The sequence below is a fragment of the Periophthalmus magnuspinnatus genome, chromosome 23, assembly GCF_009829125.3.
Source record: "Periophthalmus magnuspinnatus isolate fPerMag1 chromosome 23, fPerMag1.2.pri, whole genome shotgun sequence".
Taxonomy (NCBI): domain Eukaryota; kingdom Metazoa; phylum Chordata; class Actinopteri; order Gobiiformes; family Gobiidae; genus Periophthalmus; species Periophthalmus magnuspinnatus.
This window is the reverse complement of record NC_047148.1, coordinates 17485528-17499396: the sequence shown is the minus strand read 5'-3', so window position 1 is coordinate 17499396 and position 13869 is coordinate 17485528. Positions and strand designations below refer to the sequence as shown.

At 37.7% G+C, this 13869-nt stretch overlaps 3 protein-coding genes across 6 annotated transcripts; 1 reads left to right on the top strand and 2 right to left on the bottom strand.

Annotated features, from left to right (window-relative positions):
- Window positions 1-326: 326 nt before the first annotated feature.
- LOC117391593 (huntingtin-interacting protein 1-related protein-like) lies at window positions 327-8137 on the bottom strand. The gene is made up of 33 exons (XM_033989432.2): window positions 7656-8137; window positions 7211-7274; window positions 6953-7095; window positions 6813-6869; window positions 6658-6738; window positions 6508-6584; window positions 6370-6431; window positions 6142-6282; window positions 6005-6062; window positions 5788-5863; window positions 5420-5545; window positions 5215-5337; window positions 4952-5135; window positions 4787-4875; window positions 4575-4691; window positions 4408-4509; window positions 4131-4325; window positions 3792-3902; window positions 3518-3712; window positions 3294-3441; window positions 3119-3205; window positions 2929-3036; window positions 2705-2841; window positions 2516-2626; window positions 2373-2431; window positions 2270-2300; window positions 2129-2191; window positions 1872-1972; window positions 1689-1794; window positions 1416-1539; window positions 1285-1346; window positions 627-1202; window positions 327-538 (listed from the first exon to the last, which is right to left on the bottom strand). Exons 1-33 carry the CDS (start codon window positions 7737-7739, stop codon window positions 488-490), a joined length of 3849 nt encoding a protein of 1282 aa, XP_033845323.1. The 5' UTR covers window positions 7740-8137; the 3' UTR covers window positions 327-487.
- A 150-nt stretch (window positions 8138-8287) lies between these two features.
- On the bottom strand, window positions 8288-11607 carry ccdc62 (coiled-coil domain containing 62). Of its 2 annotated transcripts, none has more exons than XM_055231660.1 (13): window positions 11392-11607; window positions 11280-11320; window positions 11067-11177; window positions 10708-10915; window positions 10450-10616; window positions 10270-10371; window positions 10035-10206; window positions 9866-9967; window positions 9311-9402; window positions 8829-8929; window positions 8729-8756; window positions 8521-8646; window positions 8288-8412 (listed from the first exon to the last, which is right to left on the bottom strand). In XM_055231660.1, the coding sequence occupies exons 1-13, from the start codon at window positions 11474-11476 to the stop codon at window positions 8338-8340; spliced, it is 1410 nt and encodes a 469-aa protein (XP_055087635.1). In that variant the 5' UTR covers window positions 11477-11607; the 3' UTR covers window positions 8288-8337. The 2 variants fall into 2 exon arrangements, with proteins under 2 accessions (XP_055087635.1, XP_055087636.1); XM_055231661.1 differs by having other exon boundaries at window positions 8288-8409.
- Window positions 11608-11703: 96 nt separating this feature from the next.
- Window positions 11704-13845, top strand: denr (density-regulated protein). 3 transcript variants are annotated; one of them, XM_033989833.2, is made up of 8 exons: window positions 11704-11882; window positions 12401-12513; window positions 12595-12614; window positions 12694-12778; window positions 12877-12960; window positions 13059-13175; window positions 13252-13391; window positions 13553-13845. In XM_033989833.2, exons 2-8 carry the CDS (start codon window positions 12411-12413, stop codon window positions 13595-13597), a joined length of 594 nt encoding a protein of 197 aa, XP_033845724.1. In that variant the 5' UTR covers window positions 11704-11882; window positions 12401-12410; the 3' UTR covers window positions 13598-13845. The 3 variants fall into 3 exon arrangements, with proteins under 3 accessions (XP_033845724.1, XP_033845725.1, XP_055087641.1); XM_033989834.2 differs by having other exon boundaries at window positions 11713-11882; window positions 12880-12960; XM_055231666.1 differs by having other exon boundaries at window positions 11713-11882; window positions 12694-12780; window positions 12873-12960.
- Window positions 13846-13869: the final 24 nt, after the last annotated feature.

The window sequence follows — 13869 nt, the reverse complement described above, 5'->3', positions numbered from 1 at the left end:
AACCTAGACAACAAACACAACATAAATATTTTAAAGTGACATTTTTAAAAACATCAGGGAAATGTCATGACAGCTGCTGTTCAGCTGAGTTACTTTGATTAAGCTTTTACAGAAAGATAATCATTATATTTAGCATCTTAGCAAATTTGATAGTCTACTTTGCTATTGCTGACAAATAGTGTTTACATGATACACATATTTAGATTTCATTTGGAAAACCTATGAGATTGTTTTTTTTCTAACTTTACTTTATTTTCTAGTCCCTGCGGTGGTGGTGACAACGCAGTTTGTTTTGCGCATGACGACTATGAAATACAGAGGAGGGCGCTGTAAGTCACTGAATGGACTGAAAAGTAATCTTTTATTGTATGCTGATAATTAGGTTGGTGTACAATACAGTAAAATAATTTACAAAGCTTCATAACATTTTAGTAGAGTATTAATACAGTTTACACAAAGGGCAAAATCAAAATAAATCAGTTCCTCTTTAAGAGTGATTGCCTGATGATTCTCCAGTTCCAGATTCACCCTTCTTGAACTGCAGGAAGAAAAAATAGAGATTGGCTATAATTAGATATAAAATTAGATATAACATTTATATATAAACAAAAAAAAATATTATTTACAGCATTCTTCAGCAAGTTCCCTGATTTGGTGAAGATATTTGGTTTTTTAAGTCTTGTGCTCTCTTTGCTGTTCTGTCCTGCAGTCTGAGACGCCGATGGTTGTAAATGCCGCTGTGGTTTAGGTGAGTGAGGCTGAGCTGGAGTGTACATTTGAGAGGGAGTGTACAGTTGATCTGGTGTGTAGTGTTGTGGGGGGACATAGGGTTGAGATGGGACAAAGGGCTGTGTGGGAGTGTATGCTGTGGAAGAGGTGAGGCTCGGGGCATGGCTGTACATGGATGAATATGTTTGTGGGGGAGTGTTAGACTGAGAAAAAAAACCTGTTGCTGGAGTGTATGGCTGGGACTGAGATGTAGTCTGAGTCTGTGTGAAAGGGTTGGTTGGTGCTAAGCTTTGAGTGTTGAGATGAGGCTGAGATGTTGCTGTTGAGTCCAGTAAAGTAGGAGGGGGAGGTGGTGGGAAGCTCTCTTCATTCTCCTCTGCGTCAGCTCCTCCAAGATCATAGTGTCTTTTCCTCAGTTCCCCCAAACGCACACGCTCCTGCTCCAACTGATTCTCTAGCTGCAGCACCTTGACCTGTCACATTTATAAAGTATCATATAATGCATTTAGTTAAGTCCATTTAACAAGAGAGGACAATGTAATACACGAAAGCTACCTGTGCTTCCATCTCTTCTTTCTTCAGTTTAATCAAAGACATGCCAGAAAAGTCCATTACACCTGTATAAGCAAAATAAGAGTTAGATTTGAACATTTGAACATTTTTACATCCGACTGAAATGTCCGCACCTGTGTCGCTGATCTGCTTCTGGCCGTGTTTAGTGGAGGTGACAACGACAGCAGCCATGTCATTTACATGTCGTGATGCCATCTGAAGAGTGTGGAGTTTCTTGTTGTTTCGATCTGATTTCACCTGAAACAAAGACTTATTTAAGAGTTTTGTACTAAAGAATTAAACTGATTTTACTCAACAATACAACTGGGCACATGAAAAATGTATCTTTGATACAATGCCACATATTTCTATAAATGCATGTTACAAATAAACACAATAAAATGTACCTTTGAAGCAGCAACCAACTGGGCAGTGCTTGCAGCAATTTCATGGGACGAGGCAATCAGCTCCTCATAGGTACCATTCTCCCCGACAACTCTGTCTGCTGATTCTCTGTAGAACAAAATATCTTTCTGGTTAAACAATACAGAGTACGTGATTAAGAAGCCTGACATTAGGTTGATACTCACAGCAACTGAGTGGCTCCCCAGCCCACAGCTTTAGAGGCTGAAATAAGACCTTCAGTCCAGCGAGAATTTCTAGCATAAAATTCTTTGATAGATGTTGCCCCCTTTTAAAAATACAAAGAATATGACTTGAATGTGCATTTTTTTTTTACACAAAAATAGTTTATATTAATATAACTGAGTAAATCCATAATAAAATATCAGTAAAACACAATTTACATGGTAATAACAAACTAATCTGAAAAGTTACAACCACTTACCCTCCCCTCTTCCACAATATCCTTTTGTAAATCTGTAGCTGCAGTCACTAGCATATGAACAGCCTAGGAAAAAACAATACATATAAAATAAGTGTCAAAAATGTGGTAAAACACTAAAGATTTGTTGAAAGGCACTTTTACCTTCATCAGGTCTGAACAAGATCCAAGAATACTGTAATATCAGAAATAAAATATGGTTACAAAGTTAAATTATACAAGATAAAATGCTCACACTTCTGTGTACCTCTGATTGACTTCCAGCTTAATACCAGTTGTGTCATTCTTAACTTGACTGAGTATCTCCTGAGGAATGGGACAAAAAATATTTTTTACAGTGTTTGTGCACTGAAAATCAGAAACTTTTTTTTTTTTACACCTTCTCCTTACATCCATTCGTAACACAGCCTCTTCAATAGCAGTCGATGTTGCAAGCATTTCTTTATCTACTAAGGTTCCCAGTTCCTCTTGCAAGATATCCTGCCCTTTTGGACGCAATGCCTATATAAATCAAACAACCTGTTAAAAATACGTTAGCAGCACATTGCAGTTTTGCTAACTATAACGTGATAATATTACATGTCCTATGTCAAGAAGTCGTTGCACAGTGTAGCGTATGGCAGCAGGATCCGCTCTCTGCAAAGTTGATTGGCTCTTCAAGTCTCTCAAAAAGTTGAGGCAGTGAGTGGCACATTCACGACAGTTCTCAGTTAGGTCTTTACACGACAAAGCAATGCATTTTTAAATTATTTTTTTGTTTAGATTAAATGATTTTGTATTTTTATTGTACATATATTTCTTACGATCGGCGTGGTCAGTGGGAGCAGAATGTGATGTTGCAGCTCCATTTACTATTGTGTCTGCCGCAAGGTGAGAAAATTGTGTGACCGCTCTTAAGAGACCGCTGGCATCTGAACACAAAAAAGTCACGATGTAACTTACTGCACAGACACAACTAAACTATACTATACAATGAGGTGCAGTGTATTTCACCATTTCTGTTTCCAAGGTAAACAAGGTGACTTTGCTGCATTTTGTCAATGGAAGCCAGAGTGGTCTGAGCTCTGTTTATCAAGTAATCTGAAAATAAAATGAAGGGAATTGCAATTTCAACTTTAAAATGGCTGATCAAATTATGTTATGATTTTAACCTCTTCAAATATTTTACCAGGAGAACTGATGCAGCGCACATGTATGGGGTCATCCACTTTGGCCAATGCATCTAATATGATTCCTTCAGCTTCCACCACAGCACATTGCAGCAAACAAAACTGTTCGTCCTGCAGTTTCTGAGACAGTTCACCTTCCCGACAGGCCTGGCACACAGAAGCGAGTAGTAGTTGACAAGCCAAAAAAACCACATGCCACTAAATGTTATGCCTCGTGTATCACCTGCTGTTGTAGCTGTGCTTGTAGGCTGCTCACTTCCACACTACTTCTCTGTCTTTCCTGCTGCAGCAAACTCTGATGGGCTTGTGCTTGTTGTCTCAGTGAAGTTAACTCTGATTCTTGTTCTCTCAAGGAGCGTAATAGTGCCTCTTTTTCAGCTTGCACACCAGATAGTGTACTGTTCAGGTAATTACCAGACTATGGATGAAATAGGAAATAGTTAGAGCATGACATTTTCAATATAAAAAGTGAATTTTTAATAGTCATTCACACGCACCATTTCTTTGCTTTGCAGGGCAGCATTTGCTTGTGAAAGTTGAGCTTGTGCCGAGTCCAGTTCTCGTTTCAGTCTTTCAATCTCTAATTTCTGCTCTGCATTAATAGCCAGCTATGAAGTACAATGAAAACTATGTTAACACTTCATTCGATTGTAATGCATAGGTTATAGAGTACACAATTCCATTCAAATGTTCAATGCATTCGAAAAAGGTAGTAGCAAGGTAGTAAAAATAAAAAAGTTGTGATTTTTATTTTCCATCTGCAAACAAGAATATAAAAAAATAACTGGGGTCTGACTATTTTCTACTTTCTGAATTCACTGTACTTGAGACTGTACCTGTTGCTGGAGCTGGGCTTTCAGAGACTCAATCTCTCGGAGGAGTCTGTCCCTCTCCAGGTCGACTGTGCTCTGGTGCCGTTGTGCTTCTAGTTTCAGGGAGGAAAGCTCTGCATCTTTTTCTCTCATCGACCGTAACATAATGTCACGCTCTGCCTGAAGAGCTGCCAAGCTACTGTTCACCAGAGAGCCCTCCTAAGGACAGTACAAATGTGCATTATTATATGGGAATTATGAATTATTTTATTATTTACAATAATAAAAACAGATCAGGTACCTTTTCTTTGTTTTCCAGGGTGCTTCGTAATAGAGCCATTTCTGCTCTTTGTTCCAGCAATTCTTTATTGAGATTGTCAACTTCTGCCAGCTGTTTACTCATCTAAAGAACACAGGATGACAAGATAGAATAAAAGATGTACTTTGTTTATTTTAAAATGTATTTACCATTGTTCCTTTTTCCAGGCGCAGGTTTTCAACTTCACTTTCCAGTTGTTCTTTTGTTTTTTTAATGTTGTCATAATCTTGTTTTGTAAAAGATAATACCTTCGCTGTTTCTGCATTCTGCATTGGAAAAGAAATAACAATGTGAACAGTGTACAGTATAATAAAGTACAACCAAATTATGAATGGTTATTATTAATTATCAATAAGTTTACCTTTTTCAAGAGATCGGCGTGACTGCTCACTAGCTCTGCATGTCTCTCCTTAAGTTGAGCAAATCGTAGCTCTGCAGCTTGAGCTCTACCTGCATAACCAGAATAGTTTCACTGTTACAATTTCATTTTTTTTTATTGAATCTTTAACCAAAACAGCTGACTTACTGTCTGCCTCTTTAAAACCAAGTTGTGCTCCAACATTGGCCACATTGGTACTTTGCAAAGCCTCCACTGCCATCCGCAGGTGTTCATTTTCCACCATAGCCATTTGTTTGTGTGTGCGCTGCTCCTCCAGCTCAGACTCCAGATGATTTACTTTTGCCTTTAATTCCACTACACACCTTTGGGCCTAAAATAATTTTCAATAAGTCATAAATTCACACCAGTTATTGAGACTAGCCTGTGAGTGTGGGGATGATATGTTTTACCTCCGACTTGATCAGCTGTACCTCTGGATTGATGGCCTCTAGCTCCCTTTTCATTGGATCAATCTTTGTTTCTTTTTCTTCTATTGGGGCTTCTGGCATTCCTATTTGACTGAGTAAATAATACTGAAAATATTATGTTAAATAAATATTACCAATGAATTCAAACTAAAGGGAGTCATGATTTCAGTCTGTGTTTGGCACTGACTTGTGACATATCTCTGGACTCTGGCTGCTGCTCCTCATCGTCTTCTGGGTAGTCTCCTCCAGGGGTGACCACCACTTGCTTCTTATATTCTCCCAGAGCAGCTGCACGGAGGAAGTTTGGCGGCTCCTGAAAGGAAGGCACACTTTAATTTCTAAATAAAGAACTTAAGTCCGCATTTGATCCCATTACTTGGTGCCACTGGGGCATCGACCGGAGGTAGGGGATGACTACAATACAGCACCTCTCAACATCATGCCCCCTGAAACACTACTTCTTAACCACAATTAAGTCCAACTTGTTTAAAATACCATATCTAACAATGCAGTATAGAAACTGTATAATGTTTGTTTTATGAAATAAATACTTACATCAGGAAGCTCTGGAATCTGAATAAAAGTTTTAAAGAACTCTGTCTCTCTTGCTCTGCTGAAGAACTGTTTGAGGCTGTAACAAAACACAAAAGACATTTAGGAGATTTGAACAATAGAAACAGCATTGTTAATCAGATTTTTTTTTTTTCATTCAGCCGATTCCTTTTCGTCTATTTTTTTTACATTGGGTGTCTTTCCTGTCATCCTTATTTACCTCATGAACATGTCACGGTATCGCTCTCTGTGTCCAAGAAGAATATCAGGAGCAATGCCTACAATGAATAGAAAAAAAGATATTTAACTGATGTTGAATCCATCCTGAGTGGCCTCTAATTATATGCATTAACTTACGGCTGTGAAGTTTGAACATCAACAGAACAGAGAAGTGGTACAGAAAACCGCAGTCCAAAATAAGAGGGATCAAAGGAGTCAGTCTACACTGACCAGAAGCAGTTGTGGATTTGGCTGCATTTGCATCAAACTGCCGAAAGACTTAAGATGGACAGGCCAGAGATTGGAGCTTAATTAATATGAGGGGTTGAAATTTTGGGATATTTTGTAAACCAAACTTACACTTACCCGTTTCTGCCATTTTAAGAGCAGCATCCAGGTAATCCAGCAGTTCATTTGTTATATCTAGCCTATAATTTGTAATATTTAGATCAGATTTGTATAATGACCTGTATAACACCATTAAAAACAGGACAAAGCACTTACACTTTGGTCATGTCACTTCCTGATTGTCTCTCTAAAGTCTCATCAGTGGCCTCCAAGTTCCCTGGAATCATTTTGTACTGTCGAGTAATGGGTCTTCATTATTATTATTTTCATTTTAAAATAAATGTTTACTTTTAATGTATATTTTACCTTATTATGAAATTCAATTTTGAGGCAAAGAAATTTGGCATATAATGCCACAATGTGTCCATATCGATCATGCAAGTTCCCCTGAAAAAAAATATTTGACCATCACGTGTTATATTTTATGATCGGTACCTGTGATTATTTTGATTTCCACTCACCCACAGCACACCCATGTCTTTCACTCCCCGGGTATGTCTGCTCGAGTCTACTACACTCTACAGATAGGAGAAATACTGACTTTACAAAACTGATATGTATTCTGCAATGTAAAATAAAATGTAAAAGTCCAAAATCTTACATTTCTGTGTCCGTCCCTCAGCACCTTGTGCAGCAGATAGCAGAATTTCCAGCTGACCATGGAGTTACTTGACAAAGGCACGTTTGAGGTGTAGGACCAGAAGGTTGTTGCTCCAGATTCCTTATGAGTTCCCAAAATTATATCTTAGCAGTTGTCAAGAAAACCATAATGTATTGTTAAAATTATCAACATGACATCAATTTAAGCAAATAAAGCACAAGAGTCACAGACTGTAACAGATAAACATAAAGAGGATACTGCGCACATATTTCTCTTTTGGTGGAACTTCAGCTGTACTGACTATTTTGCTGATGCTCTGGAGCTGGAAAAGAAAACAACACACAACATATTACTGTAATTTATACAGCTTTCAAAATCATTAAGGGACAGAGTAGTCTTTGTCTCTTTTTACATATGTAAAGTAAAATAAAGGTCTGTCAGAGACTTTACTTTGACGCGAAGGTATAAAAAGTGTTACGTTTTTGCTTAATTATGAACATTCGATCCATGTGTAAAATGTCAAAAATGTTTTTGATATTTTATTTTAATTATGAAGAGTAAACCATTTTTGTTTCAAGCGTGTAGGTCTGATGTCTCTAAGGCCAATTAAAGGTCCGATTAAGATTTTGACAAAATATAATAGGTCTACTAGTTAAAGAATAAGTACACATGCAAAATCTGTGAAAAATAAAACAAAATGTACCTGTTGCTTATTGAATTGCTCCTTTTCCGCGGCCAAGACTTTTTCCGTCTTTTCTTTTTCTGGTTTGCTCTTTGTCTTACTCATGATGTTAACACTGTTGTCGCGTTGATTCAAACCCAATGAGTCTATTTATTCCAGTAGAAAAACTCCAGATATCACTTATTTACGTATTGTGCGATCTCACAAACACCAAACCACCACGCGCCTTGTGCAGGGGTCCTCCCTCAGGTGTCAGTGTCTTTTCTCTGCCCAAAAGGCGCACTTAAAAATGCCTCTGGTGTCGCCTTCAGAAATGTAAATCAGCCTTTTGTGGCAGCCCATTAAAAATACAGGCTATATAAATTGAACAGTCAGCTTAGCGTATTCGTTTCCCTGACAATGAAATTTAAATAGAAAAAGAAACGCCTGAATGTAAGTGTTCTAACCAAGAAACCCTTGGAAAAGATGTAAGCTTACAAATGTCCTTTAAATCACGTCGCAAAGTAGTGAAACAGGAAAAACAATACAAGGTCACACCACTGTCAGCCCTGCCAGACAGGTTTCACTCCTTATCCACTTTGGACACTAGTGTCTTTAATGTTGGTTCTGTAGAAATTGCAGCTTTGAAAAAAGCTTATTATTAAAATGTGCACTTGAGTTAAAATATTGTCTTTATAAATGTTCATGGAAGTTTCTTCTGAGGTCAATTTGTGTTACGTTGTTCACGAAGTTGCTCACAAGTGTCATGATGATGGCAGGCTTTGGGTGATTCACGCTGCTGCCAAAGGGAAAAAAAAAGTTTCCACATGTGAACACGCCCAGTGCAAATGAAAAAGGCAGAGTTAAAGGTTTAGCCCACACCCGACCATCTACAACACTCTCCTACCTTGTGCAAGAAGGAAGCACTTCTCTGTCGATGCCTTGGTTGTCTACAGCTGCTGTGTTCCAAACTAGTTTCATCAAGTTCCTTTAAAATCCTTTTTAAAGAACAATTGGACAAGACATCTATGTCCTTTGAATGGAAATGACAGAATAAAAATAGTTATTTGAAAACAAAATAGAGACATATCCCTTTTGATCCCTGTGTGAGATACCATTGATCTTCTGTTCACATAGTCTTGGCTGCAACAACATAGAAATACTATTGGTATGATGGGAGCATTCATTGCATAATGTATATTGCTTGATATGAACCTGCTTGGTATTTCCCAGGTAACTCTTTCTTTTTGAGACTGACGAGCACTTTCCAAGTTCAACTGTAAAAGCTGGATATCATTACGTTGATTTTCACACACCTTTACAACAAATAGTCAAGTTAAAATCAGCATTAACATTTGGTGCAATTATTATTGGCATATTTTTTGTTAGAATTACACCATTTAGTTTCTTGTATCTATATCTAATATCTATTTCCAGGTGACACAGAGCAATGACACACACATTTGTTGTGCTAGAAAGTATGCTGAAAAACCAGAAGACTCCAGTCGTCACGCTTCAAAGCAACAATGACCAAAAGGGAACATCCACTGTTGGAGCTGTTGTTATATAAAATTACAATACTTGTCTATTGTCCCAAAGTAATTTGTTTGTTGATTCGCTTGAACATAAATAATTTATTGTATTTAGGGGCAGGAGTGCTACTTGGATGTGTAGAGATTGTGCATTGTGTAACATACCTGCCGAAGACACAACAACTCTGATGTGGTTCTTTCCTGCTTTGAGCGGAAAAGTTCAAGCAGCTCATCTTTCCAGCTGCTCTCACCCTCTTCTGGTAAACAAACATAGTCTACGCTTCAACCATAAAGTCAGGTGATGTTTTTGCAAGTAAACATTTAAAGGAGACATATTATGCAAAACTGACTTTTATGAGCTGTTATCCATGAAATAATGGTGTTCCCTCATTATTATATACTATTATGTAGTTGGATTGATTCATGAATATTCTGCATTGTGTTGCACTTAAGTGCCCAGGTGTTAGGGCAAAAATGTCACGATGAAGAGGAGAGGCTTCTTAGTTCGGCTTTTTGAACAAGGAGTCCGTGATCGGGTTCGGGTTCTACTATTAAGTGATTTTATATCAGTGTTGTGATTTACAGTGAAGAAAATGTAACATAAAGATAAACTTATGAGGTTATAGTTTATTACTAAATCTCAGAAGAAAAGTATACAATGTCTTCTTTAATAAAGTGAATATCCTTTACTGATGCCTGTGTCAAAGTATAATAATGTACCTGGCAATGCCTGGTTTTGGCTGACCAGTTGAAGCTCCTGTTTAAGGCGAATGATCTCCTCTCTTTGGGCACTGCTTTGTGCTATCTGCTGCTGCAGTTGCTCTGTAACAATCAGTCAGATAAATACTAACTGGCTTTCTCCCTTAACTGAATGTACCCTTAATGTTACCTTTTAACTGAGTAATGGCACATCTCGCTTCAGTGCAGTAATGCTTTTGTTCCTGCAATTCTGTCTGGAGTGTGCTTTCTTTTGTGTAACTTTCTTTTAAGGATAGCTCCATGTCCTTGAGATGCCCTGTGAGGTCCAGCAAATGGCTTGAAGCTTCACTCACATCTTTTTCCTAATGATAAAAGTTATTCTTTAAAAACAATCCATTTACATTAGAACAAAGATTAGATTGTACCTTTAGTTTGAGCATCGAACTCAGCTCTTCCTCTCTGACCTGCAGAGCGCCAATTTGGGTGGAGAGAGCTGTAACTGAGGAATTAAGGCTCTTGTTCTGTTCCTAAAAAACAAACAAACACTCAAAAAACAAATGTTCATAGTGTAACCAGAACTGAAATCCACAGGGTATCAAACATACTTCAAAATCTTGACATTTTTTGCTCAGATTGAGTTCTTTGTTTGAAAGCTCCCTGATCTGTAGCTGGGATTCTCTGAGTTGTTGCAGAGCATCTTCTTCTCTCGTTTCCAAAACTACAACATGCTTGGTCAGGACCCTAATAACGTCATTACGCTTCTGTAGCTCATCTGCAAAACATTGTGTGCTGTAAATACGAAATTACATAAAATACATTTAAATCTATAAATTAATACAGACATTTACTAAGTTATACCTGACCTTCTAAGAATGCACATTGCCGCTCCAGTTTCAACAGTTTCTGCCGTGTTCTCTCCCAGGTTTGGACCTCCTGACGATGGGCAGCAGCCATAGTGTTTAGTTCCTTGTCTCTGTCCTTTAGCTCTGTCACCAGCAGCTGGAGCTCTTTTTTCAAATTTGCAATGGTTTGTGAGGCACTTCTTGGATTAACAGGGAACTTTTCAGAAAACTAAAAATAATACAATCACTGGTAAATAAATGATCAAACATTATAATTCATACATAGACATTTTAACATTTACTCCCCTGAGCAGCGTCATGCCATATTATACACACAAGGAAACATTGCATCATGCTCAATTAAAACTTTAGATACTGACCTGTGTATCCTGCAAAGATGGCAAACAGAAGGGCTCAGTTGGAATGTGAGGACCATAATGTCTTGAATCTGGGGTGAGAATTTGTCTACCCCCAGGCACAAAGTCATTACTCTACACATGTGTTTAAAAAAAACACATCATTTTAAATTTACACAGCATAGTAAACCTGTGCAATGATAACTTTGTATGTTATGCAGCGTTTGTTTTTCTCACCTTTGTGACGGGAGTGCTGTGCCATGGTTTTTGTTCAAGATCTAGAGTTCAGTGGATAATGTCATTCACGTTTAACTTAGATAATACAAAACATCAGCTTGTTTTTTCTTACCCGTTAAACACAAGTAGCTTGATGCTGCTGGTTCATGTCTATAGGCTTTCCCATTTGAAGGCGTCTTTGTACTTCTGTTGTCCATTCCATTACAAATTGCAAATAACTGTTTTAATACCAAATGCAGTAACTATAAGAATAGACTGCATTGCGATCAGTGCAAAACTATCTGTTACAAATGCCAAAAAATGTTTACAATAGATTATGATTTAAAAAGTTAGCAGGAGTAGCGGAAGTTAGAAAGAGCCTATGGGATCGGTCAGATTGGTCAGTTTTTTTATTTTACGGCATTCCTCCCTGCCAGTAGGGGGCGTATGACTGGGTGTGCACGCAGTCAGGCTTGATAGAAGAATAGGTTACAAGGCGTGCTCAAAGTACGACAACTACAACCAGCTTTACTAACTACAAATGAGCTTTTGATAGTGGCTACAACTACAATAATGCGACAAACTCCACTCCGCAATCATCAGTTTTAGATTGGAGGTTTTGGGGTATGTGATCATTCATTTGTGTTGATATACATGTTCAGCTGCTAGTCGTACATTAGCTCATTGGCTACCTGATGTGTGCTAAGAGATGCGCTAACGGTGACAGCTGCCCACCATGCCCGTAACCCGATGAAGGCAACTGTACAAAATTATGACTCATGCAGCGGAAAGGACCGGTGTATTTATTTATTTTTTATATATATGTATTTTACCTCAACCCCGTTTTACCTTGCTTTAAAGTTATGGATATATCTGATTTAAACTGTAGATTTGTTCATTTGCTAGCAGTACAGTTTTGTTATAAAATTACTTGATTTCCCTTGTGGTCCATTTTAATACGTAATAAATATATAATCAGGTATAAATGCCATGTCACTAAATGAATGGATGAATGAATTTACAGTCATATATACTGGGACGATGTAATAGTGTTTTACCAGGGAGGTATAGTTTTGCTTATCCTTGTCTTTAATGTTTGTTATTGTAATAATATAATATTTCTCTATCTGTTGTTGTTAAAGGTATTTAGTTATGGCTACTACTGAGATAGAATTGGGTTCTTCGGATAATAAATCTGAGCAAGGGCCATCAGACTCGGAGTCAAAGTACCCACTTAAAGTGCTTTACTGTGGAGGTACAATACACACCCTGATATTTAACACGTTACAAAATTAAAGATTATATTGTTTTAATGTGTTCTTTCATACCATTACAGTGTGCTCACTGCCTACAGAGGTAAGTATTACAGCCTTTCAATCTTTTAAATAAATATTTATACCATTGTTGGCTTCATTATTTTATCACTACTTTGTAGTACTGTGAGTATATGCCTGAGCCAGCAAAATGTAGACAGTGGCTTGAGAAAAACTTTCCAGATGTATTTGCCAGGATGACAGTTGGTAAGTAAAGCTCTTGGAGCCTATGTAACTGTTCTAAAAATCTGAAGCATAAAAATGGTTTCATCAATTGTTTAAATTCCTTGGTCTTACTGGTTCAGCAGCAAATACCCCCAAGCAGGAACCGGGAACTGGAGATTCACCCCCGGTAGCTGAGGAGGAGGAGAAAAAGAAGCAAAAAAGAGGTACCTTAAATACTTTGAGTCATAATAACACCTTCAAAAAGTGTGCACATAAGCACTTCACGAAATCTGTCTGCTCTATTTAAATTTTGTTTCATCAGGTGGAAGAGGACAGATTAAACAAAAAAAGAAAACTGTACCTCAGAAAGTTACAATAGCTAGGATTCCTAGAGCTAAAAAGAAATATGTCACACGGGTTTGTGGATTGGGGACATTTGGTAAGTACACATTTTCCTATGGCCTTTAACTTCTACTGTTGACATTCTACTTTACCAATTATTCATCCTTTTCTAGACATTGACCTAAAGGAGGCGCAACGATTCTTTGCCCAGAAATTTTCTTGTGGTGCCTCAGTTACAGCAGAGGATGAAATTATAATTCAGGGAGATTTTACTGATGACATAATTGATGTCATTCAGGAGAAGTGGCCTGAGGTAAGCCTCACTATTTTTACAGAAAGTTTCAACTTGAATAATCCTGTATTGTATTCAGACTCAAGCAGAATTGTTTCCCGTACAGAAACTGTTGCTAGTTTCAATAATAGCCTATATCCAATAAGGACCCCATTCTCATTTTTTAACCATTGTCATTGTAGGTGGATGACGATAGCATTGATGATCTGGGTGAAGTAAAAAAGTGAAGACCAAATATGCACTTTCTGTGAAATGGATGCGACCTGAAAACGGCAACACCCTGGCCAAATGTACACATCAAGTCATTTTTTTAAAGTTTTATTTTTACTATTCATAAAACCCAAGGACATGGACACTCAATAGTTCATGGCTGCTTTCTCTCATTTGCCAAAGTTGCAGTATGATGTGAACCCCTTTCAATTGTTCTTCACCTAAAACTCTAGGCTAATAAATTCAAGTTCCCCTTACCCCAGAACATGTTGTTGTGGCTCTTTATTGA